Raw genomic sequence first — 27,431 nt, forward strand, 5'->3', positions numbered from 1 at the left:
TGGGGTGAAGGAGGCCAAGCATATAACCATAAACCACTGTTGTCTGCCTTAGTATCAGAAAGATGACAGCAAGGTTATCAGGAGAATTGGAGCCCACAGTCTGAATGTTTGGGAATTACTCTCTGATGTGCCAGATATTCCTTTTTTTCTTTGTTTTCCCTAAGAGAGTCCAGGTATTTAAAAAATACTAGTAATGAATTCAAACTGCAAACACTGTCAAGATAAGCAGAATGCATTTGAGGGTCAGATTTGACCTGTCTGAGAGAGTAAGTTTTGTTTAACTATGGTGGAAGGCCATTTCCCATGAGCTCAAAGTTGAAGCTCAGATTTATCTTCTTCAAATTGCATTTCTCTCAAGGTCACACAGTAATGGTAAGGAGACTGGCAATCTGATGTCTCTGAGATGCCTTGGGGGAGCAGCTAAGCAGACCTCTGTGAGCCCATGAATTATGCTGCTGGTAATGGGGGCACTCTGGTCCTCCTATCAGACATGAGCTCATGGATGGGGCTGGCTCATCTTTGTTCTCTCACCCTTCACGTTTCATTAGCACACTGCCAGGCCCCTAAACAAGTGCTGGGTCCAAGGGCACCACTGGCAGCTGAGTGTCCTGTGTATACCAGTGGGCATTTCACAGAGTGTGGACATCACTGGTTTGCTGAACGAGTGGGGGACATTGCGTTGGTCTTATCTCATCAGCAGCAATGTGGGGCCTGAGGAACATGCCAGGGTTTAGCAGGGGAGAGCATGGGTTTGGCCAGGCTTTGCTAATTACTAGCTCAAATCTCTCCACAGCCAAAATGGAATCAAGTAACTGCTCTTATATCACAAGGGTTGATGTGAGGAAGACTAAGTAAACTGGGGTCTCTCAGAAGGAGGCAAGCTAGCACTGATACTTGTGATTCTGCTGCTGTTCTTTCCTAGAACTTGGCAGAACATGTAGCATGTCAGAGACCACTAAACCATCACTTGGAGCAGATGGTAATACCTGACATATACGGCACGTGTACCATGAACCAGGCGCTATTCTTTGAACTTTGAATGAGTCAGTCTGTTTAATCCCTGCAGTGCCCTGAGATTCTACCCCATTTTGTAGATGAGGATCGTGAGGCCTACTAGGTGCTCAGTGGGTGGCAGTGGAACAAACCCAGGCAGGCTGCTGCCAGGGCCCATGTGACTAACACTTTGCTTTACTGTAAATGTGCTTTGTAACTTAAAAATAATGTATCCCAGTGCCACTAGGCATGATCATAAAATCAAATATGGCGGCAGTGGATGGAACAGGATTCTCCTCCAGTGGGTTATGGTGAAGGAGAAAGCCAATGTCTCCCTTCATTTTGTTGTCTTTCCACTCCTATCATCTTCCTGTACTAACTGCTGATGGGGAATGCACTTGATAATGTCTCCTTAAAACAGAGTCTGCAGCAGCCCAGATGCATCCTCCTCTCCCTCTCAGGTCCCTCCCCGTCCTCTTCTGTCATCTTTCCGTCAGCCCCAGGCTTGCATGAACACAGTCCCTGCCCGTTATCCTTACAGCTGTATGGGTAGCTTCCCGGTCCAGTGTATTATGCAAATCTCTTGCCCTCGTGTGGCCAGCATCAATTCCACTGAGGAACTCTGACGCAGACCATTTTCCTTAGACACTTCAGCGTGCTGGGTCCTGGGAGAATTTCAGTTTGCAAACCCTGCCAGATGACAACTCGCTCTTCTTGTTCTCCACCGCGGCATCCACGTGGAGATGGTGTGAAGGGGGCATTTTGCACATGTGTGTATATTTTTCTTTTAGAATGTGTCTATAATGGGATCCTTGCAAAGCAGAGGAATGCTACCCCTGATCAAAGACAGAAAGACAGAAGGGAGCACAGTTTGCTCTTCAACACGATAAGCCTGAAGACGTGCGCCGGCTGGGGACAGCCGCCTATTAAATGCATTTTCGTTTTAATCAAGGTGAGAGCAGTCTGTAGTTAGCGGGAATTGCTCTCAGTAGTATAGTTAGATTATAACTGGTGGACCTCTGCAATGGAGCCGCTGACCCATTTTAATGAAATGATTTTGCAATTAGATTCGATGGACTAATGTATTCTTTGCAGCATTCCCCCCCCCCTGCTGTTTTTGTTATTGCCCTGGTTTGCAATAACGAGGGGGTCGCACAGTGATATTTTATACGAGTGGGAGCCAGAAATGTTAATAACGGCATATGTACATAACCAAAGAAGTTCGTTCCCCAGTCTGAGCCAGCCTGAAATGCCACCTCCATCACTTCATATTTCATTACCGAAACTACCCAGGGTTTCTCGGAGCCATTTGTTATGCCTAATGCTCATAACTACCCAAAAGTATTTTTAACTTTTCCAGAGCTTTAAAAGTCAATTTCAATCTCAATGCATATTTGTCACTGCCAGAAATACTTAGCAGGAGAGAACCAACTGAAATAGGCTGCTTGCTTCTCCTCTTTGGGGTGAGTTCAGACGGGTGAGATCTCTGAGGATTTGAAGAAGGGCCATAAACATGAAGCCCAGCTGAAGCGGGCCTTGGAAGAGCTGATGTCATCTGGCACTGTGCCTGCTCCTGCCCTGTAGCCCTCCTCCCCTTTCGCGGGCAGCTGAGAACAACAACACTTAGTACGTGGTCACAGACAAGCTTTAATAGACGGGTGAAGGGTAGCAATGCACAGCAACTCAGTTTGTTATAAATTCCTCTCTATAGTTACTTCCTGCAAGGAATACACGTAACATGGGAAAGGTCCAAGTCTGGGGCAGGAAAAGGGTCAAACCTCTCATTCTTTGGATGGACTTGGTCGAGGTGGGATCAGAGGCCAGCACCAGACTGCATCTTAAGCAGTCTGCATTTTGTGTCATCTGTTGGGCAACTGATTCATTGGTTTGAAGTCACATATTTATTATTTTTTTGATCAGTAGGAAGCTGCCAACTCATATGTGTAGAGCTTTCCTCTTTTACCATCAATATTCTTCACTATGGGCGGGATGAAGGAAAGAAGGGAAAGAGCAGAAAGAAGAATCGAGTGGATTATGAAGGCCTGTCCAGGCTCATCAGCTTGAAAAGAAAGTGGTGTGGACCAGCAAATGTCACAGTAGTGAATGGAATCAAGAGCACGCTGCCAGGCACACACACATCCACTCACTGGCAAGGACAGGGACCACATAGCAGTGGCTAGGAGACACTAACTGTAGCAAGAGTTTGCCCAGCAGCTGGGCCAGGAGCTGTTTTAGTAACCTATTCCCCACTGGAGTCTCGTGTGAGCGCTGCCATCTGCCTGTAAGCAGAGGGTAATACCCACAGCACCGGGCAGTCACTGCCTGCTATTGCAGTGCAGGAGAGGCTGATGGAGAGGCGCCATCATGGATCCATCCCAAAGGCAGACCTGGCTGCTGGCATGGCAGGGCAATGCCAAGGAATGCAGCCTATCCCCTTCTGGGAGAAGGGAAAGGGAGTTTTTCCAGGCTTGAGGATTTGCTCCATACCCAGTAAGATCTTGGTATGTTCACACTGGAGAGGCAGAGCCCGTTAAACGGTACTTTTTTCTTTCTTATTTGAGTTATTTGTAAAAACAGATATAACTTTGGAAGGGGATATTAACACTTTTTAAACTCCTCATCAATTTAAGTCAAAATTCATAAAATTTTCTAATTCAGAGCAATGGGAATGGCCATAGCTGGAAAGACTGAGTGGTATAGAGGCAAACCACAGCCAGTCTGGAGTGAGATGACCTTGGGCCAGCTAGTTAGCTTCTCTGAGCTTCAATATCATTATCCATAAAATAGAACGTAGAGTGTTGTAAAAATTAAGCAAAGCAATGACATAAAATATTTCAGTGCCTAGCTTATAGTTAGCACTCAATGTATGTTAACCAATTCAAAGGTAAACAAGGCAGTGTATTACTCATCCATGTTAGGCCCCTCACTCTGAGAGGTAACCTGAGAGAGAGGAGATATAACAGTCACACACCTTGATGGGAATTCAAAGTTCAGCTCCTAGTTTTAAGTCAGAGCTCACCTTAGCTCGCTCATGGGATGAGACATAGACTCTAGAGAAGGAACCCAAAACACAATCTTCTGGTTATTTTGGGCCCAGGATGTATCAAGAAGCAAACAAGACAGGAGGCACTAAGATCTCACTTCTTAAATCAAAAAAGCAGGGTCTGCCCAGCCCCTACCTCGTACTGAGTTAGTACCCAGTGAACAGGGCAGCACCTCTGGAGTAACTGTGCCTGAAGGTCAAGGAAACAGACTCAATTTTGCGTCTGCTGGGGTCAGGGCCAAAGTATACATGAGGAGTGAGGGTCAGGTTCAGAAGGAGACTTAGGTTAAGGTCAGAGTCTCAGACTCATGGCAGTCTCACCCGCCGTCATGCTTACATGCATTTCCAATCAGGTGGGTACCACTACGTTGGAGGTAAGAGGCACAAGCATCCTCTTTGGGTTAGTTACCACTTGGGGAGATGATCTGGGGCAGGGATTCTCCCATGAGACAACAGCCTTGGGGATACTTGTTCTCTTCAAATGGAAGGTTTGAACCCAGCTGTTCCTCCTTGGTCGGCTCCCTGACTAGATTTGGGGGACAGGCATCTTGTGGGCGGGCGATGTAGACAGATGTCAGCTTGGCTCAGTGTGCTTCACCATCCCCGTTTTGCCCTGCACCTGAAGCCCTTGAGACTCCCACCCTCCTGCCCTTTGCAAGTTGAGGTGGGGAGAGGTGGGTCTGGCAGGTGGTGGGCTGCGGTGCTCCAGAGCAGAGAAGTGTCCAGCGGTGGTGGCGGCTGTGGCGGGCCATGCTGCAGGAGAGCGCGGTGCTTTCCGCGGTGCTTGACAGAACCATGTTCCGTTTCCATCGTTCCACCACATGGTTAGATCAAGCACAAAGGAAAGCCCCGCGGCGACTGGTCAGAGTCAAGGTCAGGAAGCAGCGTCAGAGAGAGGACAGGAGCACTCAGAGGAAGCAGCGTGGAGGAGCGGAAGCCGGAGCAGGCCCCCACCGAGCGTGATTAGTACCCAGAGTGCGGTTCCACTGAAATGCTTCCAAGATAGCCCCACCGCCCTTGTTGCCCGTCCCAGGGGAGACAAAAGAGGAAGGAGAATAACAGTGGGAAACCATCAGACTCCCGTAATCCGGAGCTTCAGGGCAGAACGCATCCTTCTCAAGGGAAGTGGAGACACTCAGATGTCCATCACATCCTAGACCTGAGCTGAGTGCTCAGCTCCATTCTACCACACCCTCTGACCTAAGAACACATCAAGCTTAGCAATGCAACTTCTGCATGCTTTTTAGGACCATTTCAACTGCAAAGCGGCTCTGTCCCAGCCTACTCCTCTGTCCTTTTAAAAAAGAGACCACAATCCCTAGTGGGGTAGTGAGGTCACATTGCTGTAAAACCCTCCCACCCCGCCTTTGACATTTCAAACTCAGGAGTCTCCTCAATGTTTTCAGGAGCCCTAGAAACCCTCTGGCTGGCGGATGTTCATTCCAAAACACTTGAGGTTTAGTAGAGAAGGTGTGTGACGTTAAAAATAGAAAACTTCCTGGCCATAGAGAAAGGCAGGGAAGCCAATGAGGCCTCTGGTTTGGGCTGGGAACTCTATAGTCATTATGACCTGAGAACACTCACTGGCACTGAGGTATTAGCTAGTGCATGCATGATGACTAGTGGCTCCTGATGAAGGGCCTCTTTCAGACTAAGCGAGAAAAAGGGACATGTCAACTGATCAGGGGAAGACATACTCCTAGAATCCTTTCTGATCTCCCTGGCTGGGAATCATGGGGATGGTGGGTTGATCAGTTATCAGTGGTCCTAGATGCCAAGGACCCAGTGAGGATAGTCAGTCTTTATATCTGTATCTGTGACAGATCAAGGGATATTTCTATACATTTGCTAACTTGGGACTTCCTTCCACTCAGCAGAGTTGTAAAACTTGAAGTCAGCAGAACCAGGACCAAGGGACTTAGACCTTTGCCATAAATCCTCTGGCAGGAAGGACAGGGTCACTGTTCTTCTACAATGTTTCGGAGGGACTGGATTCTTCTATAAGATGTTCTTAGGATCTTGACAGTACTCAAGTGGTCTGCAGTGATAGCCCCACCCAAGTCGTGTCTGGTCCCTCCATCTTCATAATCCTGCCCATTTTACAGATGAGCACCAGAAACTGTAATCTAGACTCACATCACTTTAACACATGCAAGGTCTGGGAACACTCTGCTTCTGAGATTCATCTTGGAGTTTGATCAGGACCTCAGCTGCTTGAGCAGAGTAAATCCAACCGTTTCATTCCCCTGAAACCTTAGACTTTCCTTTTCTTTGTGTTTGGTTTCCTTTTCGAAAAGGACACAGAGGGGCCTGAAAACAAACTATCAAGAATCTCCATATTATGTCAGAAATCCTGGTTTTCATACCTTGCTCTGACAATAATAACCCATCTTTTTGTTTTTTGTCAGTACTGGGGATTGAACGCACAACCGCATGCTTGCAAGGCAGGCACTTATGCCACTGAGCTAACTCCCCACCCCCAGTAATAACCCATCTTACATAGGACTTTTCTGTTGTGGGAGCCTCAGTTTCTTTATCTCTAGAATGGACTGGAGGGTCTCTGAGCTGTCTAAGGTATCTTGCTGTTGGCTCTCTTTGGATACAGAGCCCTTCCTTCCCAGCGTTTCTTTTTACTTTTTCTTTTTTTGCAGTGCTGGAAAGTGAAACCTAGGATTTTGTGTATGGCAGGAGAGCGCACTACCACTAAGCCACACCCCAGCCCTGTATTTTCAACGTGAGAGTTTCTTCTCACATAAAGCAGGGGTGTGTGATGGAAGACAGACAGCATCTTTCAACTGCCAGGTGCTCCCTGGGGATGGGCCTGAGGTCCCAGGGAGCCAGATGCGGTCTGTGCAGCAGGATTTAATGTTCTGGTCAGATTACCCAGATGGCAACATCCACCCTTAAACTGATCTCACTGCCTAGAGTGCGGCTACAGTTGATAGAGGGTGGCCGAGCAAAGCAGCTGGGAAGCCAGACGCCCTGGCTAAGGAGGGGGCTCTCCGTATCACAGGAGCAGCCTTCAAATTGGCTCCTAATTACATCAGCTGTCTTTTCAAGGGGGTGCTTTTAGGGGCAAATAAAATGCGGAGTTATTATCTGTCAAGTCTAGTATGTGTCACCTCCCTCCTTCTTTCTCTGGGAGCTTCCTGGAAAGCTAGAGGTTGAAGCCTACGGTTTCTGTATCCCCTCAGGACCGAGGCAGGTCCAGGTCCTGGTGTTTCTCAAAGCCAGTGTCCCTGGAGCTCAGTGGTAGCTCTCTCGACCTCTCCCCTGCAGCTCCATAACATAAAAACATATAGAATGCCATATGTTAGACTCATTAAAGCTCTAAACGCCTCTGCCTGGGTAGGAATGAGCTTTCTGCTTAGCATTGTTTTTTTAAAAATGATATTTTAGACAAGGTCGATCCAAGAACCTTTCCCTCCCCCCTATTTGTTTCTTTTTTATTTGTAACCTTTTCTGTCCCACATAGAAAAAGAAGCCAGGATCCTCTATGTGCAAAGTTCGGTAGGTAGACGGTGGATAGGTAGGTAGTGGCAGAACTAGAGTTAAAATTATGCTTTGGTCTTTCTACTTTCTTTTTATTTTTCTCCAGTTTAGTTATTTCTGTGCCTACCACTCCTACCGTGTTGCTGCCAAGCCAAGCCAAGCCCACAGTTACTCTAGGCCACTGCCAAGACTGTGTTCCGCAGGAATACCAGTGCTCAGGCCCTAGGCTGACCGCACCCCTGCCCTGCCACCAGTGTGAGAGGTAAGATATGGGCAGGACACTCGTGCTGAGCCTTGTGCTCAAGGCTGGCAGATAGTGTCCTGTCCTTGCCTTTTACTTTCCCCTCTCTTGGGTTTTACTGACTGGCCAAGCCAATGACCTCAGTCCTTGGTGGACAGAATAAGGCCTCTGATGGTCACGAGGGAAGGATCTGAGAAAGGACCAGCGTGCCTCAGGTGAGCTTGAGGTGCCTCAGGTGCCTGAGCTTGTGCTCAGAGATTTTCTTTCCAGAGATGCTGCTAGGCTCAGAAAGGAAGCTAAAAACAAATTCCAGAAGACGGAGGTGGGTGTGAGGGGAGGAGGGAATCAGTCGAGCAGCTGGATGGCCTTTGTAAATGCTCCTTCCCAAATGTGCCTTCTCTTTCTAAGATGCTGCGAGGGATGTGAGTGTTGAGGAGCGAGTAGATCTGGGTTCTGGTCTTTTTTTTCCCTTTGGTAGCAGGGATTGAACTCATGACTTTATGCTTGCCAGGAAGGTGCTTATACCACTGAGCTATATCCCCAGCTCCTGGGTTCTGGTCCTGACCTCACCATTTGATGACTGTGACTTGGGGTGCACCTGAGTCCCCAGATCCCTCTGCTGGAGAACAGGAACCTCTCCTGCTGATCTCAAAGGATTACTGGAAGGGTAAGGCAAAGTAGCAGCATTCAGCACAGTTCTCCTCACTGGTGAGAGATCACTGTTCATTCAACATCACTACTTTGGAAAGGCAAAGTGGTACGGATCCCTCAGAGTGCCACAAAGTTCTTCGAGGCTAAGCCATCTTGGGTATTTGCTTCTGCTAAAAACTTATAAAAACATAAAATAGCTAAAGTCATCATCCTGGAGACACAGACTAAAGAATCTGACTTAAGAACATTATACAAGAAGCAGAAGTGTGCTGGTCCCATCCAGAAGACCAGTGCTCACGTTGGCACGCACTCTGGGAAAGCTCACGCAGAGAACACGCTCTTGGGCAAGAACAGGGCAAGAAGCTCTGTTCCCACTGAGATCCAGACTGTGAGGGGTTGGGTCTGGCCCCTTTAGCACCTTATGCTATGAATCTCTTACCACTGGGAGCACGATGCAGCTTGGTTTTTTCCAGTAGAAAGCAACACCAGTGATAGTAATTTGTAACTGCCTGCTCATCTAGGTATCAGTCACAAACAGTTCCCTCTCCTTAGGAGACAGACCGAGAATTTCCCTGCCATTTGTCCCCATGTCCTTTCTGGATACGGCAGGGAAGGTTTCTAGAGACAGCCTGGTCACAGGAGAACAAGGCTTTGCTTCTTTCCAGATTCTCTGCTGTCCTCTCTATCATCAGAGTGCAGCCATCTGGGCAGAGGAGACCGTGAAACCTGGAGTACACTGTGGTCCCAGGGCTACCTCAAAGTCTGTCTTTGAGGGGACTCGGATTACTACGGTGCCTGTAGCTTGGCCTGGGCTACATTTATTTCTCTAGCTGCCACTTAGGGAACATACACTGGAAACAAGGGCTCAGTACAAAGACTCCCAGGTCTCCTAATTTCTACCTGGGCTAAACTGCAACCTGGGTTCTGTCTCCCCGTGCACATGCTTTGAGACAGAGAGAAAGAAAGAGAAAGAGAAAGAGGAAAGAAAGAGGAGAGAGAGAGAAAGAGAGAGAGAGAGAGAGAGAGAGAGAGAGAGAGAGAGAGAGAGAGAGATTTTAAATCCATAAAGTAATTGGTTTTCTGCAGGGCTAACTGAATTTCCCCAATTTAATTTGCAAAGATGCTCCCCAGGAGCCATTATGGTGCTTGCTGTCCTCCAGATTGGATTACTGGCCTCTCGGGCTGCTGTTTTCTGAGTCAGAAAGTGGGGCCCAGCCCCTGTAACCTGATTACCTGAGCAGCGGAACTTCTTGCTCTTGATCTGGCTGATGCGCTTGTTGGCAAGCCTGCGTGGGCTGCTGCAGCGGGCCCCGCTTGTCTCGATGGGGTTGTCCTGGAGGTAGTCAGCCAGCCACTTCAAGTGGCAGTCGCATACAAACGGGTTTTGGGCTAAGTGGCTGCAAGAGGGATGGGCTGTTAATTAGGGGTGACCCCCGTGGTGCCTCCTCCCACCCCTACCACCCTCCATGGCGCTGGGCCCTGACAACCCAGTATAGGGCTCCTCCCTTCAGCACCCCAAGAGGCCTGGGGGTACACCTTTCAGACAAGACTCAAAGAGAGGGCCCACGGCTGGCTGGCTGCCAAACAGAGGCACAGATGCAGCCAGCATCTGGTCCAGGGAATCAGGCTCCCAGCTCTCCCTGCTCGGGGCAGGACTCACCATGATTATCTCTACTCTCACCCATACCAGTTCTGACCAAACAAGTCACGCGCGTTAGAGTTTACACTTAGGGTAAAATGCATTTTATTTCTCTAAGCTCAGTGACAGCAGGCATATAAAGCAGCTGGCTCAGCAACTGGCATATGGTGGGTGCTCCATATATAGTTGTGGTTATCGTTATTATTATCCTTATCCTGAGAGCGCCGTGGGCCTTGCTTCACTGCCTCAGTAAGAGAAACTCTGCAAAGCATGGAACACAGAGCTTGGCCCGTGGTTTCCAATGCCTGTGCAGCAGCTGCTCTTGCTCTGTGCTGCTTCCCATCTCTGGCTATACGGGTGAAATACTGGGTGACTTATAAGTTAGTCAGGAAACCCGACTCCTGGGGTGGGGTTTGAATCTAAATTTGAGGTGGCAGCCATCAAAACACGGGTTCAGATCTGTACTCAGATGTCATCTATTTCCTGCAATACGTATACACATCTGCTGTAGTGGGAATGAAAAATTACTTCCCAAAGAGAAAGCTGAAGTATTTCCAGGGTTCCTGTCTCACAGGCCTGGCTTTGCAGATGTGTCAAGGTCCAGGAATAGGTTATTGACAGAAATGCAGCCTGCTCAGAACACAGTAGCAGTAGTGATCTTGCCTGGATTCAAATCCCACTTCTTACTAGCTGGGTGACCTTGAATAAGTTACTTTGTCTCTCTGTATATTTCCTCACAGAGAAACTCACATAGAAACTGTAGATAAAGCAGCATCTGACCTGGGGTCCTGAGGGCTAAAGGTTTTAAAACAGGGCAAGTACTTGGTGTTGAGCCCGGCCTAAACGCTCTGCTGTTTTTATCACTGCATCCTCGCTGCACACTCCCCTAGAGCATGTGCTCAGTCTGCCTTCACCTGGGTCTGTTGTGTGGCTGGGCACCCAGGGTCTCTGCAGCCTGGGTAGCATACTCACAGCGTCTGGATGGACTGCAGAGGAGCAAAGAGCCCCTTGCTGATGGTCTGCAGCTTGTTGTCATACAAGGAGAGCAAGTTGAGGTTCTGCAGGTCCTGGAAGGTGTTCACTCGCAAGCAGTTGATCTTGTTGGCATTGAGGAGGCTGCAGGCAGAAGAGAGGTGGGTGAGTGCGTCATCCTGGTAATCGCCAGCAGAGCAAAGACTGTATCTGCACCGGGGGCTGCGGCCGCAGAGTTGCCTGTGCTTGGCCTTGTAGCCTTGAGCTTCTGCTGCAACCTGGCCGGAGAAACTGCATTTCTGTGCCCACCCTAACTCTGAGCACCTCTGGGCTTCGTACTGCCTGTCACCATGGACACTGTGCCACACGCACCTATCATCTGGAGCCTTCTTGAGCACCCGCAGGCACTGAGGAAGACCTGATATGCCAGCCTGCGTGTTGCACTTTCTGTTTTAGGATTCAGAGCTTGCAGGAGCCAAAAAGAAAAAAAAAAAAAAGAAAAGGAAAAAAAAAAAAAAAAGAAATCACTTGGCACAATTGTTTCAAAGCTTTAGTTGATTGACTAAGAGCAATTTTGATTCAGAGAACTCTTTTGGATCACTGAGCTCATTGGCAATCTGATGAAAGTTATAGGTCATCCTGTCAGAAAAAATGTACCCCTTGTATAGGCGCGCGTGAATACACATGAATTCTCTCATACAGACACACACGTGCACACGCACACACAGGATGAGGGGAGCCTCGCGGGATTGGACCTCTGCCCTGTGCTCTCCCTCACCCCTCTCACTACCCTCTGTTCTACCAGCTGCCGTTTCATTTCTCAGATACATCCTGTGCATCGTTGTCAGGGCCTTTGAACCCTCTTTCCGCCTTCTTTCAGCAAAGTCGGCTTCTCCTCCTCTGTGCAAATGCTACTTCTGCGGCAAGGCCTCTTCTGATCGCCTCATCTCAGGAGGGCCAGCCCAGCCCCCAGCACTGCCTAGCATTGCTGCTGTTTATTTCCTGCCTAGGACCCTTCTCAACTTGGGATTTGAGGATATTTGTTTTCTACCGTTTGTCTCCTGCATAAGAATGTCAGCTCTGTGATGGTACAAATGACACAGATCTTATTTCTCCCTCTATTCTTAGTGCTGATTCTTTATTAAGACATACCCAGTTCCTATGCCACACACCATGGAGGGGGGTTCCCTCCTAAGGTGGCACTGACCGCCCCTCCATCAGTCTTCCCATCCACTGTGGGTTATGGGAAGCTTTTCCAGAATGGAGCAATCAAGTCAAGCAAATATGAATGCTAAGAATTTTGTTTCTGATCCTAGACTAACCAGTTGTGTTCTTGAAACCAATATAAAATCATTTTTAACTCTTTCTTGAATCAAAGTGGGGGAGAGGGAGGGACAGTAAACCTCAACAGCAAAAATGCTGACTTTTGAAAATGTTGATATTTAAGGTTGGCACAGAGCTTCCCCGGTGGAGACTGACCCATGAAATTTGCAATGGGCTTCCCTGCCTCAGGAGTCTCTTGATGGCAGCACCCTGGAGCCCTGCAGTTGGCAGTGGTGGGCCGCTCATGGGTGCTAAAGCATCCCGCCACCACTCCCCAGCTGTGGGCTCTGTCCTCCCAGTGGTCCCCTGTGCATCCTGCGTGCAAGCAGCAGCTGTTGGCAGTGACAGGCGGAAGAAGAACTGCCTGTTTAATCTGGCTAATAATGGGCAAGGTCCCTGGGGTCCACACAGATGTCCTTCTGCTCACTCTGGAAACAGTTCACGTTGCTAGAATACTCTCTGTTTTCCGAAGCGCTTTCTCGACATCCTATTATTCTTGTAGTAACCTGGGCAGATGGGCAGTGCTACCCTCACTCGTTACAGGTGAGGAAACGGAAGCTCAGAGTTTAACGGGCTTGTTCAAGGTCACGCCTGTTTCCTGGTGAATGAACGAAGTAGTTATGATAATGTGAGTCTCTAGAGGGCTCAGTTTCTTCTTTATGAATCCTTATCTACCCCACCCACTGTCTAGCCCCTTGGCAGCATTTTCTCCAAGAATTTCCTGTGCTCTCTGTATTAAATTATAGTCAAGGTCATTCTACTTTGGGAGCATTTGTAGGAGGATGTTGTAGACCAGAAAAACAGAGATAAAAGCCAGAAGCCCCCACAGGGCCAAGCATAGAGGTCAGGAATGGATTTTTTCAAACACACAATGTTTTTGTTTTGTTTTAAAAAATAAGTAGTAAATGCTTTTCTCCAAGTCTTGATATTCAGAGCCCTCTGAGAACATCATCTTGCAGGGAAACATTGAACTACTCCTTAAAGAGACCTGGCCAACTTATCTGATGGCTGGAGGACAACCCCTTCTTTGGACCATATTTCAACCGTCTATACTAAAATACAGCCTTTTCTGTGTTTTAAAAGGTGGGCTATGACCTGTCACATACACACCTCGCAGATTTCTAATTTCTCTTGAGAAAAAAAGCCTTTCTTTATTCTTCAGAAGTGATTACTCAGGAGGCAGTAATGGTGCGACTGCCCCCTGTAGGCAGAACACAGGTTTTCACTACACCCTCCTGTGCATCCTTCACTAGTCCATTTTATCTTCTTCACCTGAACAGGAAATTTAGATTTGAGAACTAGGCACAGATTCATGAGCCCACTGCATATCCGGTTTCTGGGGACAAGGAGGACGAGGATGACAGCCTTAGGGACAGAAAAACAGCGATGCTGACTCCCCCTTGAAAATGCTTTCAAGCTGAATGCTACCCCAGCAGCCCTCTCCCCTTGAGACTATCTGGACTTCTTTTTCTCTTCCAGGTGTTTCTGTTTCCTGTTGCTCTCAGCATGGGATGTTATATCCCAGAGGCAAGGCTTCAAAACAACCTGGGCTGGCAGAATTACTAGGCAAAGAGCGCAAGGTGCCGAGCTCAGGAAGCAGGGAGCAAGAGAAAACAGAAGAGGGCGCAGTCTCTGGGTCACTCATCCTCTCCCAGGCTGCCCGGCTTGCTCAGGCAAGACTCGTAGGTGTAGCGAGAGATAAAATTAAGCTGCTTATGGAGAATGAGATGCTGAGGAGAGCCTCAGTGATTCTCAGCATCAGCCAGGTCTAACAGCCTGTCCCTTCCCTCTCTATTTTGGGAGAAAGAATGGCAGCTACTCAGCTGAACTGGGCTTCTGTGAAAGGAATCTTGCACTATCTGGTCCATAAATGAGAGCTGGTGGTTTTTTGTTTATTTGTTTTGTTTTAAAGCAAATCGAGCAATATAGTTTGAATATACCATATCGAAAATGCTTGGGACCAGAAGTATTTGGGATTTCAGATTTTTTCAAAATCTGGAATATTTTTATATTCTGTGGTGATCAAAATAGACAGTGAATGTTTAAATTTTTAAAAACTATTACAGCCAAAAGACATTACCATCAAGCCACCTCGTAATACGCTTTCCTTTGAACACACTTGCCCCATTCTTCTTGCCATTTTCTGAAGCAGTTCTGGAAATTCTCTTTCGGGAGTGTCTGCAGGAGGATTAAAAATATGGCGAATGCTGCTGCCAAGTGATGTCCAAAGGAAAAGCAGGCTCGTGAAAACGCTGTGCCATGTCCTCGGCTACCTTATTCACTGGGCGTGGCACCCTGAAACTTCTGGCTCTTCTTTCAAATCAAAATGACCAGGAAAGATAAATGTTTTGAATCGATTCAGGATGTGGGAGCAGCCATGTCAGAGAAACTAAGGACACATAAAAGAACTTTCAAAAGTAGCAAGAATGATAGGACAAATGTGTTAGAAATGAGGGGGGCCATTTTGAGACTCATTAGGCAATGCATCTTTTATGATAATCAATTGTTAAAAATTTAAGCATTCACTATACTTTCCAATCACAGCTCATATGAAATGAGATATCTGTGGATGGGACCCAAGTCTAAACATGACATTCATTTACGGCTCATATTTACCTTACACACATAGCCTGAAGACAATTTCATACGACATTGTTAGTGCATCTACATTTTGATTGTAACTTGCCACAGGAGGTCAGATGTGGAATTTTCCACTTGTGGTATCATGTCAGTGATCAAGGAGGTTCAGACTTTGGGATGCCTCCATTTTGTGGATTAGGGATGCTCAACCTGAAATGGAGCTTAGGAGATTTTAAAGACTTGAACACAGGCCCTCCTCTTTGACTAGAGGGGCTAATTCTCCTTCTTTGGAGAACTTTAGGCTACATTATCTGTCCTGGTTTTTCTCCCTTTGAATAGCAGTAGTGCTAGAGGCCACATCTATGTGTACAGCTCAATGCTAAGCCTTTCCCAAAACAATTTCTGAGCTACTTTACTGAACCCTCATGACAGTGCTATGATCATCTTCATCTTTCTTATGAGAAAACTGAGGGTCACAGCAGTGACCAGCTTGATCAAGGTCACCCAGCAGTAAGTGAAACTCCAGCCTCTTTGATTTTAGAATTTGTCTTTTATCCAGTATCTAAAGTCCATTTATAGCCCCTGTTTCCTATATCTGGGGAGTGGCTGTTTTTTTAAGCCGTGCAATGTACCTGAGTGTGCTTCGGGTGGTAGAAGTGGGAGAGGTGTGGCTGGGTCAGGAAGACCCTGCTTGCCTACCACGAGTATGGAGGTGTGAGAGGCCTGGTCGACTCTTAGGATGGAGTCTCAGGTGGGGACATTCATCAAACTGTCATTGACACAAAGTGGCAAGCTCTTTACCGAGTGTCTTGCTTTTGTATAAAACCTCACTGGGTCTGGGCTCTCCTCACCCTGCATTCTTCTCTACTCTGGGAAGGCCAGGAGATAACAATGAGGCAGATGCTTTCTGCATGGTGGAATGTTCTGGCTTGCATCATTCTAGAAGCTCTCTGGTATTCAAACTGAAAAATTTTGATATCCCAGGTAGTTAGCAGCTGAGCAGTTGTTGGGCCAGTGAGTTGGATGGTTGGGGCACATCATGTTCACAGCTATCTCTTCTGTTAGCAGAACTGTCTGTCTTCTGTGGCCATCTATCCCAGGCCCACATCTCAAAGGAACCTCATATAAATACAAAGAGAGGATCAGGTGAGGTGAACAGGTAATACACGCTAAACACCTTTCTGGCCAGGCACTGGTCAAGTACCTGCACCTTACAAACATCAATTCCCTGAATATTGTACAGTTGGTGCAGGAAATGCTATTTCCATTTGACAAATGATACTTTCGGAACTCAGAGATCTTAAATCACTTTGTGCAGAGCTCCCCAGCCTGTATGTAAGTGATGGGTTACTAATTATGCTATCTTAGTCCAAAGACTTCCTTTCCTGACACCCAGGTCCACCTTACTAAAGACCTTGGGGGTCACTTAATGCCATGAAAGGAGGTGAGGCACTCTTTTTGTTGTTGTTTTCATCAACTCATTGGTGATTTTACAGTAACACAAAACGAGGAGCTGTACCCCCCTGAGAGTAACTGAAGGGGAGTGGCACATCTGAGAATGGGTGTACCCGCATATCACCTCTGCATGTATTTCCATACATTAGCTCTGAGCTGTACTGCCTCCCGTTCTGCTCAGAGCACCTTCAGTTTCCACATATGTTCTATGTCAAGAGGTATTAGCGCTCAGCCTGTTGACTGCCCAACAGTGATGCTGTAGAAAGATAATCCCTTCCAGGAGCTTTGCCTTCAGGAAAAGAAGGGCAGGAAATGGACGTCACTGGGAGTAAACTTGTGGGTAATGGAGCAGCTCAAGTTTAGGCTAGGAAGGGCTCTCCTGACTCTAGTTCTGCTAGGAACTGAACTGTCCTGGCTGGAAAAGGTTCAGGAATGGGCATCACTCAAGGCATCTTGCAGCTTCTTTCATTCATGGTGCAGATGCATGGGAAGATGGGCCACAGGAGGACAAAGGAGTCCACACATTTGTAAAAAGGGCCCAACACGACCAGTCTCTCTTTGAAGGCCAATAGGGCTATAGACCCTGAATCCTGTTTTTAGCCACTGCCCTTGGTCCTATTCCATCCTCTGCGATTCTCCTGGAGCCCGTAGGCCTTTGCTGTGGGGTGTGGAAAACATGAACACCTGGAGCCAGGCTAGGCTGAATTATGTTAAAATCACCTTGGCGACTCCAGAGAGCCACAAGCTGATTCAGTGGCCCAGAGCACTCATTCTGGGTGGTATTTACAGTCTCCAGACCTGGTCACAGTGCCGTGGAAGACGCCAATTTTGTTCCTCTTCCTAGTGTGGTCATCTGAAAATGCCAAAAGCACATTCCAAACTCCAGAGTACAAGGTCTGTTTAGAAAACTGGTACCAAGAAAGAGTTCAAGGGGCCTTTCCTGAGGAGCAGAGCGCTTCCAGGAAAGATTCTGTAGTAGATAAGAACATAATCCGGGTTCCTGTCAAGAGGTAAGCCTTGAGGATATCCTTTTCCTAAAACAAGTCTAGCGATCAGTTTCTGTCTCCTATACACTCAAAAGGAGGTACATGGGAGAATAAAGATGATTTTTTTTGGTATCAGGGATTGAACTCATGACCTCAAACTCGCCAGGCAGGTACTTATGCCATTGAGCTAAATCTCTGGCCTAGAAAGATAATAGTAACAGTATTCTGGCATATCTTTTTCTCCAGTTCGTCCAGTGGGAGAATGAATATTAAATAATAGGTCAGAGTGGTCTTTGTTGCTAAGAAAAAGTACTTTGCGTGCCTCTGGAGGTCTTTACCGCTGTTGCATGTGGGCATAAACAAACACCAGCAAGAGGGGTTCTGAATCCATGAGCTGCAGCCTAGCCAGTCACCCCTTCTTCAGGAACATGTCTACCCTCCCTTTTATTTCTCTAGAATTAACCATCTGCCATGTTGAATTTATTTATCCATTACATCTAATAACAATCACTGTCTTAGAACTTTGTTCTCATCCTTCCCCTACTAAACATGGGAGGTTTATTTTGACCTTCAGCCACTTACTAACGCCAGACAGGGGGAATGACCTAAAGATGCCTGGAGCTACAGGATGGAGGGAATCCTATGCTGACCAGTCTCCTCCCTGGCTGCAAATGGGTGCTTTGGGCCACATCATGCTAACCAATCACACAGGAAACAGGAGGAGCTCTCTAAGGCCCATCCAGGGCCACAGACAACTTGCCCTTCTCTCCAGATCTTGGCTGCTCTGTTGTCATGGTGATTCCTGATGCCAAGGAAACAGAGCACAGGGCTTGAATGTAATTGGGTGGACTGCCTGTAAAACAAGACCTCCTCCCTTCCAGAGACATGAAGAGGGCTCAAAGATTACAGGCAAGCCAAAGGATATCTGGGACTGAGAGATCAGAGAGGGAGAACTGTTACCTGGTTATCGAGAGATCAGTGGACATGGTCTATCATGGATTGGCTTAGTCATCTCCTCCCAGAAAGCTATTAGGTGATCACTTTCCTAACAGCTTCCTGCTTGGTGATTAATGAGTCCTTCAAGAGAGGGTAAACCATTCACTCGCTGACCAAGCATTGGGCATTGTGGGACTTAGACCTCCCCAGGGATTTCCATAGGAAATGCCGAACCCCTGAAAGAAAGAATCCCTTCATCGGGAGCATACCCCCAAGTTATTCTGCTTCTGCTGCCAGAAAAGACTCTCATCTTCCCACCTCAGCTGAGTGTCGCTCAGGAAACAGGAGGTCCTTGGTCACCTACTACAGTGGTCACAACATACATTCACAGGGATAGCAGGGAAAGTCCCACAAGGGCAGCAGCTCATGATGTGCACTGAAGCATAACAAGAGGAACTGACTGACAGTCACTTTAGGGTCACCCTCTCCCTGGCTTGGCCTAGTTAGGAAATCTCATTCACCGTATTACAACACTGGTTCTGCGCATCTTCCTATGAGTGGGTCTGAAGAAGTCTCTTGAAGGATGCATTGTGGTTAAGGGTATAGACTCCTGAGCCAGGCAGTCTAGGTTCCAATCCTGGCTCACTCATGTGCTGAGTGACAGTAGCCATGTTACTTGACCCTTAGTCTTCCTGTCTGTAAAATGGGCCTTTCAATACCTTTCTTATTGTAAAGGTAAACTGAGATGGTGCATATAAAATGGTTTAGTGCAGGTCCTGGAGCCTACCAATGATGCAATAATTGTTAGCAGCCACGACTAGGAGCAGTAGTGAGTAGTTCATGTGAAACAGCTGGTGAGGGAAAGTGAGTTATACAGAGTGAAGTTTTGTTCAGTGCTCTGTAATTGGCATGTTGCTTGGCAAACTCCAAGAACCTCAAATGGTTTTGTCTGCCTTCCAAGAAAACTGAACAACAGGTGTCTGGGTTGTCTTAACTTATTCCAGTCTGGAGACAGTCTGGTTTGGATTAAAACTTCCTGCAGCAGGTTTAAAAGCTTCCACCTCAAATGGCCACGCTCCCTGCCTGAGTGATCGCGTGCATGCCTACAATCTGAGTGCTAAATGAAGACCACATTCCCAGGAGAAACTGTAAGACACAGTTTGCAGCTGTCCATTGCGGGAGCCCCAGTGACATGGGGACTGCTATTGTTGCTTTGGGAAGGTGGGCTCTGAGCTGCAAGGCAGGGATCTGAGGGGGTGTACCTGGCTGCTATGGAGACGGTCACCACTTCCACAGATATCCCAGGAGACCAGGAGCCCGGGTGGGGAGGGAGACAGAGGGAATGAAATGGGGTTCCAACCTTGGGTTTTCAGATGCCTCCATGTGGGATACTTCAGTTCCAAAACACATATATTGTCCAAATGGGTGCTCGACTCACTTCCTAGCAACCTGTTTTAAGGGGTGAAGCTGATAGACTCTCTTGCATTCCCAAAGATGGTAAGTGTTGATACCAACAGAAAAATGAATGTGTTTGTCTCCAATGAGTGGCTGCAGGAACTGAACTTGTTCAGGATTGATTACAGGGAGATAGTAGCTATTTTTAAACATGTATTTTCTGAGTTTCCCAGGAGCAAGGAGGGAGGTTTAGCACAAGAAAGAACTCTCCAACTTCTAACTACGCAGTAAGGATTTATCACAAAAACCATCTGTGAATGAGTGACGGGTGACAGGAGAAGGTGTTCGGTGGGGTAGGAGGGTAGTAGTCCTCACAATAGCCATGAAGGCCTTGCTTAGAGCCTGAGGTTCCTTGAACTGTAAGATCTTGGAACTGGACGTAAAGGAGGTAGCCCTGATGTGGCTCAAGAAGACAGCGTACTATATTTAGGGGTGTCCCCTGGCATCACTGAAGCATGTCTTTGTAGACTCATTTGCTGTAACCTCTGAGAAATTCTGGGATATCCTTTAGGAATGTTCATCAGCCCAGAGGAAGATGCCAAGTGCCTCTCCACCATGGGGGTGGGCTGGGAACATACTGGATGGCATGTGCAGTTGGCTGAAAAGTCCAGAGACAAAGAAAGGGAAGGGCAAGATGACCAAATGCAATGTACCCACTTAGTCACTGGTGGTATCACCAGAAGTGCCAGAAAGGAAATATCCAGGACCATCTATAGGGCAGACAGCTGTGCTTTGTGATGGACCATTCATTTTATGGAAAAGGAAGAGAAAAACCAAATCTCTTGCAGAAAGACTCTGAGTCAAAAGAGAGGAAATTATCCAGATTCCCAGGTTATTCTAATCAGAGATTTCTTATCAGAGTGCCTCCAGTCTAACAGGGAAAATCCAATATATAGCCGCTGAACACTAAGTTAGATCTAATCAGGACCTGCTTTCCAACTGCTCACCAGCAGGTCAAACCCAATGATGACTCAAGACCGATGTGCCAGTTCTTTCTGGAAAGCAAACCACCATGAGCTGTGTCAACTCCTGGTCCTGACAGAGGGAGAAGCTTTGTTTCCCGCCCTGCCAGTCCATTCCACCTGCTCAACCCAGTGCAGTTCACCTGAGCTGCCTTCCCGGCCCAGGCAAAGTTCGAGTGGTTTTAGTAATCTTCTGACACTCTGGAGTGGGCACACATTTCCTTTCTTTAAAAATATGCCCTTCTAGAATCTTTGATACTAACTCTTCACTGTGCTAGGCTGATGCACATACGATGTCTCCTTAGTGTGCACAAGGACATTTTCCTTCCGCACACAAACACACAGATGACACAAGTACATCCACACCAGCCTGGCAGGGCACAACACCCTCCAGTCTACCTCCACGTGACTACCTTGGTTATTCTTCTTCCAGGGGATTAATGGCTATAGTCAAGCAGCCTCGTGGTAGCAGTTATAACTTACGATTTCTTTGCCAAGAGCAAAGAACACCATCTGAGAAACTCCCAGCTCCCTGGAGAGCCCTGGCCTGTCATTCTGAAACATCACCTCCGAGGCTCACTGAGGCTAAGACCTCTGAGCAAGAATATGCCCACACACAGACGCACGGAACCAAACAGACACGGAGAAAGAGACAGGGAGATGCAGAGAAAGAGAGATTTCTCTCTCTGGCTTTGATTTTGCTTTGCCAAATAAGCCTGACTATTGCTATGATGGATCTGCTGCCCAGAAACTTGCTGGGCATCTTATCCCAGCATGACTCACATTACTGCACCATCCTAGAAGAATCTGTTCAGGGCTGAGTCTTAAAGGACATGAGAAGGGTAGAAAATGATGGCTGCAGGAAAAGTCTGAGTTTTCAAAATGAGTAGTAGGTGTCGCTCACATAGACTGTGTGGCTTAGCGCCTTCCCTCCTTCTTTGTTCCTGCATCTCCTACTCATTCAAAGATCCAACTGGACACCCTGCCTTGCAAACTTTCCCTGGGTTCTTCTTAATTGCACCTGGGAGGCAGCAAGGCCTCTTACTGCCTGTGACTTGAAATTAATTTTAAAGCAGGAAGACAGATGTACACAGACAGCCCTGTCTCTACTCAGATGCACACCTCTGCAAATGTTTCCTGAATCCCAAGATCAACTTTCCACACCTACTTTGCTGTGTGATGGAAGGTGAATCGTTACCTCCCTGAGACCCATACCTACAGTGGGGCCTCAATCCACAAACTTAATTCTTTTTTGTGCCCAGAATTATGGAAAGAATTAAGTTCATGAATCGAGGTATCACTGTATTCTCCATGGCTCACAGGATACTCAAGATCCATTTCTGATGCCAATAGGAAACTGATGGTTACAGAGGAGACACGCACATGTACACACACACACACACACGAAAGTCCCACACCCACAGCACATTTACAGTACCTAATCACACACCAGAGGTGATTCTCTCTCATTATAAAATCTTAAAATATAGAATAAGCTAACTTCTTCCATCTCCACATCAGAGTTCAATTATCTTCTTCAAACATTTAAACTTAAATGTCCAGAGTGAAATAAATGCAGGTAAATAATCTCAGAGTTTAAAATTCGAAGCAACAAATCTTCCTTTAAATTAAACAAACACTTCCCCTCTCAGCCATATCGTGCCCAGATAGAGTCAGCCCTGCGACTCATTATGCTCCTCTCTAAGCATTTCTACCCGCCTCATTTTTTTTCTTCAAGGTCAGATCTCTAGCAGAAGGTCTGCTTTGGTGTTCATGCTAGAATTTAGCCTGTGAATATTTTAGTTCCCTAAATCTGAGCACACCTCTGCAAGATACTTCCTCTTGAAGGATTTCACTTTTTCTTAATCGATAGTGATTCATGCCTGGGCCAGGGTTCTGAATGGTATCACACAGGCATGTACACATTGACCTCTGCCTCCCTCTGTCAATTCTCCAGCTCTCTATCCACGTTAAAAGGGGCAAAGGAGGTGAGAGATGGACAGCTCAGAAATTTTTGTTTCTTTAAGATATGCATAGTCAAAGAAGGACTCTCCAGAGCTTGGATCCACGTTTTCAGGGAAGAGCCTTCAAAAGTCCCAGAGATGCAAACAGTGACAAGGTGCCTACTCACAGTAGCTGCAGGGACACCAGCCCGTCAAAGAGTCCCTTGGCAATCTCGGTGATCTTATTCCCATAGAGAACTCTGGAAAAGAGCAGATAACAGCAGTTACCATGATGTGAGGCCACTAGAACCCACTCATGGGAGAGGTCATCACCTCTGTCAGTACTGGGTGCATCTTGGGCCACCTCCTTCCTTGGCCTGCCTCATCCTTTCTCCTCATCAGTGAGACAGAGTCAGGCAAGGGCAGCCCAGGGCCGGAGGGGCAGGCTGTCCCAGAGGCAAGAGAGATGGGCTCCATCCTGCTTCACTCCTGGGCAGCCCAGCCCAAAATAGCATCCACACAGGAAGCAGCAGCCCCTTGTGGTGCCTCCCTGAGCTGCAAACATGACTCACACCCCAGCAGTAAATAAGCATGTGGGAGGCCGGCCAGCTCTGTGTCTTCAGTGGGTATTGATCAGGCTGAGCCCAGTCTATAGAATGTTTCCTTTTAATATCCCACTGTGTCCTAGGAATTCCCTAGCTGAGTCCTTTAATCATGCATCTAGACAGGGCTCTAGGTACCTGGGGGCCTCTGCAGATAGCTCGGACATTGCTGAGTCCAAGACTGGCTTGCAGGAAAAGCTAAGAAGCTTCTATTTCCATCCTTCTTTCCCATGCTTTGAAATCCAGGAAGTCAAGAACTCAGAACCCCCTTTCCCCTCTCTGTTTCAGCCTGACATTGCCTTTCACAAGTGGCATCTGCTATTCATAGGCCTCATTTTCCATTTTGTATAAGGCTTGGAAAAGGAATCTACTGGCTTTGCCTCTCCAGCCTAATGTCCAGTGTCTCTCTGAAGCTGGACCTCGTTGACTCCACACGGCAACGGAGACCCTTCTGACCTCTCTGCTTCTCTCCAAAGTGGACCTTTCTATCTCTTGGATGCAGCCTTCTCTCTGATCAAGGGACTGGGCTAAAGAAGGCTTGGTTAGTTTGTTTTTGGGAAAGTCCCCTCTAGGGGCCCTAAAGTGCATGGAATGAACACACTATTTAATTCCCACTTGGATCACAAATCCCGGCTGTGATACTCATTTGAGGAGGCAAAATATTAGGATGAGGAAATGGTAAATGGGAGCGATAAACCAAATCCCCCATTTCCAGACGCCACTGGGAGTGAAGAGTGAGCATCTCCAGCAGCCTGCGGGTGTGTTTCATTAATGTTTCAACAAATTAATGACTAAATAGAAGTCAGCATGACGGCTCGGGCTCACATTTGTAATTCATATTAATGTCCTACTGCTCACTGTGCCAAATGTAGTAATGCTGCTGTCTGCTCCTCTCAGTGGATGTCAGGACTCCAAGTGCAGCAGAAGCGGGTGAGCTGGTGGGACCGGGAGGCTTGGAGCAGGCAGGGGTCCTCATTCCCCCAGTCATGACTCCCGAAGGCACATCCCTGAGCATACTGGATCGCTTCACTTGCCTGTGCACCCACCACAGGGACACCTGAGTGTGATTCTACATGACTCCCATCCCCCGAGCCTGGCTTAACTATCTTCCTGCCTGTCAGGTCTCAGCCCCAGCATCTCTCCTTGGAAGCTTCTGAATATTTCAATTAATATTTTTCATCACCTATTATTCTATTATTAGTTTTTCCAAAGAGTTTACATTTTTAACTTTTATGTCACTCCAATGGCTTCCTTGAATTTAGGCTCCATGAATATGGTGACAATATGGGATTTGCTCATGGCTGGGGATAAAATCAGGGATAGAACATAATTAGCACAGCAAATACATGTTGAATGAATGAATGAATCAATGAACAAATGAACAGGTATCGGGTTAGGCTCTCCAGCTCTTAACTTGGCCGCATCTGATCTGGGATTGGATGACTTTATGTTCAACTGTCAGTTCCATGGGGCTGTGAGCCTTGTCTTTCTAGTTCACAGCCACATTCTTAGTGCTTGGAACACTACTCAGGACATGGTAGGCTTCTACCGAATTGATGGATGACTAAATCATGGTGAGAGGCGGTTCCCCTAAACAATGCCCAATATGTATTTGAGAGCTAGTTCATGGCATGGCAAATTCACGTTCAGCAACTATATTTTGAATGTCTTTTCTTGCAAGACAGAAAGGATTTCACTATCCTTAGGCTGTCCCTAAATTGCAGCGGAGGAAAAGCAGACAAAGGAAATGGGAATGGGAAGGTGTGGAAGGGTAAAGATAGGATACAGGGGCAGACAGTCACCCTCTCCCTTTTTGTCTGTGATCTCTGGCACACTAAGCAGACACTAATCTCACATACAGTCCTGTCTTTGATATCCCAGCCAGATGTTCTTTCCGATAAATGAAACTAATTTACTCTGCAGGCATCAGACAACAGCTGAATCAGAGACTTTCCTGTCCTCAACCCCTGCCCAATGGGATGTGGCCAGGTAGGGGGGTGAGGGATGCAGCTCTTGTTACCTGCTCTTTCACGCATTAGGCAAACAGGTTGCACAGGGATGAAAAACATGGACAGCTTGCCTCTGAGCATCTTCCTTGCTGCCCCAAGGCCCGGATGAGGGGAATAGGCCACCAGCTGATTTAAATGCTATCAATCAATGAAGACTTTACTGTAGCTTACATTTGACTTTCCACATTATATCAAGAGTTTCCAAAGCATGGAGATCAAAGGTGCAGGTTCTGGAACCAGGCAGGTTGGATTTGTGTCCTGCCTTTTCCAATTATTACTGGAGACGTTACATTTCCTTGTTCTAACATGATTTTGAATATAATCAAAGTACCAGGTTCAAGGTACCAGGAATATAGCCAGGCACAAAACAGATAAGGAGTTTTGGTTACTCAATTTCTTTATCTGTCAAAGAAGGTTAATAGATTCTATAATTTAGGTTGCTGTGAGAATTACATCCATTAAGACTCCTAGAACATAACTGGGTGTGTCACATGTCTGTAATCCCAGCACTCTGAGAGGCTTAGGCAGGAGAACCATAAGTTTAAACCCAGCCTGGGCATCTTTGCAATTTAGTGAGGCATTGTCTCAAAATTTTTTAAAAGAAACAGGGATGTAAAGCCCTTGGGTTCCATTCCCAGTATTGAAACACAAAATAAAACACAAAACAGGAGATTCCTAGAGCCATGCGCAGTGGTACACAGTGCTCAGTGAGAGCCACTGACTCCTGCTATTATTGTAAGTGTGATCACTGAATGTGGTAGGTGGGGAAGATGCCACTGTCCCCATTTTTCTGCACAGGCATAGAATGCTCACGTGACTCCCCCACAGGGAGCCACCCAGGAAATCAGGACACAATTGCATACCTTCCTGCCCCAGGTAGGCAAGCTCCAGTGGGCTGCTTGTGGGTTTCAAAGTTAAAGAATGGAAGGGAATGGAGCAGGTGTATATTCTTAGAACACTGGCCATGAGATTGGTCAGGATAAAATCTAAAAATTAGCAGGAAAAAATAAGCCCTTCTTTTGACAAGGACGCATATATGGCTGGGAAGCAAGGGATTCTCAGCAATAGACACGCGCTGCCATTCTTTCCTCCGTCCTCCCCAGAGACAGTGCTGCTGTGGCTTATGGGGGAGGGAGCAAGGACAGGGGCGAAGATGCATTCGAATTAGAAACCAATAACTGGGAAAGCTGCTGGGCACTTAATCAATAAAAATAATGCATTTGAGTTGTAGAAATATTCCCCAGGATCAATTTCCCCTGAAGAAATATTTGTTTCTTTTACCAGGTTGCCACAAGTGTGTTAGGGAGCAGAAAGCCTTGAGAAACAGCTCCTGGAATAATGTGGATGCCTGTGTCCCCCACCCCCGTCCTGGCCCCACTTACAGTGATGTGAGGGACTTCAGGCCCTGGAAGGCATCTGGAGCGATGTCCGATATCTGATTCTTGCTGATGTCTCTGAAAACATTAACAGGAGAGTCTGAGAGTGTGGTTTGAAGGTGATAATAGCCATCCCTAAGTGCAAATCGAGCAGTTCAGGCATTCAAAAGGGTAAGGATTAATTGATCAATCATGTAAGTCTTTTATTCATAGCACAAGAGAAGGCACCTAGACCATTCTTTTCCACTGTCTGGTGACAAAGCACATTAACTCTGTACCATTCTCCTTGGGTTTCAGTACATTCTCTACTGTACCTTGCCTCTGGCATATGTGGGTCTCACTTTCTGGTACAAATCTGTATCTAGGGACTTTGTCTTAGGCCTTGTTATCACTCAGTTAATGACACACATCAAACAGGACCCAGACTCACAGATGGGGTCCCTTTAAGCAGTGCCTTTTTGTCTTATGCCTCAGCAAATGCTTATGTATCTCCCAGAAAGATCTGAATCGGTGACTTCCCAGTGAATTTTCTTTCTAACGTAAAAGGAGATTAGGGGCAGGGATTTAAGCCTCTGTCTGGCTCGATACACCTCCTGGGATATTGTAATGTAGGCACATCACGGGATTCTCAAGGGACACCTTTGAGGTATGGGTTTGTCACTGGCTCCCCATGTTCCTCACTTGGGAGCAAGGCTAGGGAAGTGACAATGTCTGGGTCTTGGAGGATGTGTGTGAGAACGTGTTGTGTGACAGAAGGATCACTGGCTATGAGT

General features: G+C 47.1%; 1 protein-coding gene and 1 long non-coding RNA gene across 2 annotated transcripts in view; one reads left to right on the forward strand and one right to left on the reverse strand.

Moving 5' to 3' along the window:
* Slit3 (slit guidance ligand 3) overlaps positions 1 to 27,431 on the reverse strand; it is a 590,749-nt gene that overhangs the window by 89,023 nt on the left and 474,295 nt on the right. Inside the window, exons 11-14 of the mRNA XM_003473328.5 lie at positions 26,665 to 26,736; positions 22,860 to 22,931; positions 11,032 to 11,175; positions 9,654 to 9,817 (exon numbers count right to left, since the gene is read on the reverse strand). Coding sequence (XP_003473376.2) covers positions 9,654 to 9,817; positions 11,032 to 11,175; positions 22,860 to 22,931; positions 26,665 to 26,736 — 452 coding nt within the window. The remainder of the gene's footprint in view (positions 1 to 9,653; positions 9,818 to 11,031; positions 11,176 to 22,859; positions 22,932 to 26,664; positions 26,737 to 27,431) is intronic.
* LOC134471605 (uncharacterized) overlaps positions 7,684 to 27,431 on the forward strand; it is a 31,701-nt gene continuing 11,953 nt past the window's right edge. The window contains exon 1 of the long non-coding RNA XR_010041083.1: positions 7,684 to 7,790. This is a non-coding gene — a long non-coding RNA (uncharacterized LOC134471605). The remainder of the gene's footprint in view (positions 7,791 to 27,431) is intronic.

Source organism: Cavia porcellus, unplaced genomic scaffold (genome assembly GCF_034190915.1).
Source record: "Cavia porcellus strain 051 isolate PalLab524CR breed Dunkin Hartley unplaced genomic scaffold, mCavPor4.1 scaffold_19, whole genome shotgun sequence".
NCBI lineage: Eukaryota > Metazoa > Chordata > Mammalia > Rodentia > Caviidae > Cavia > Cavia porcellus.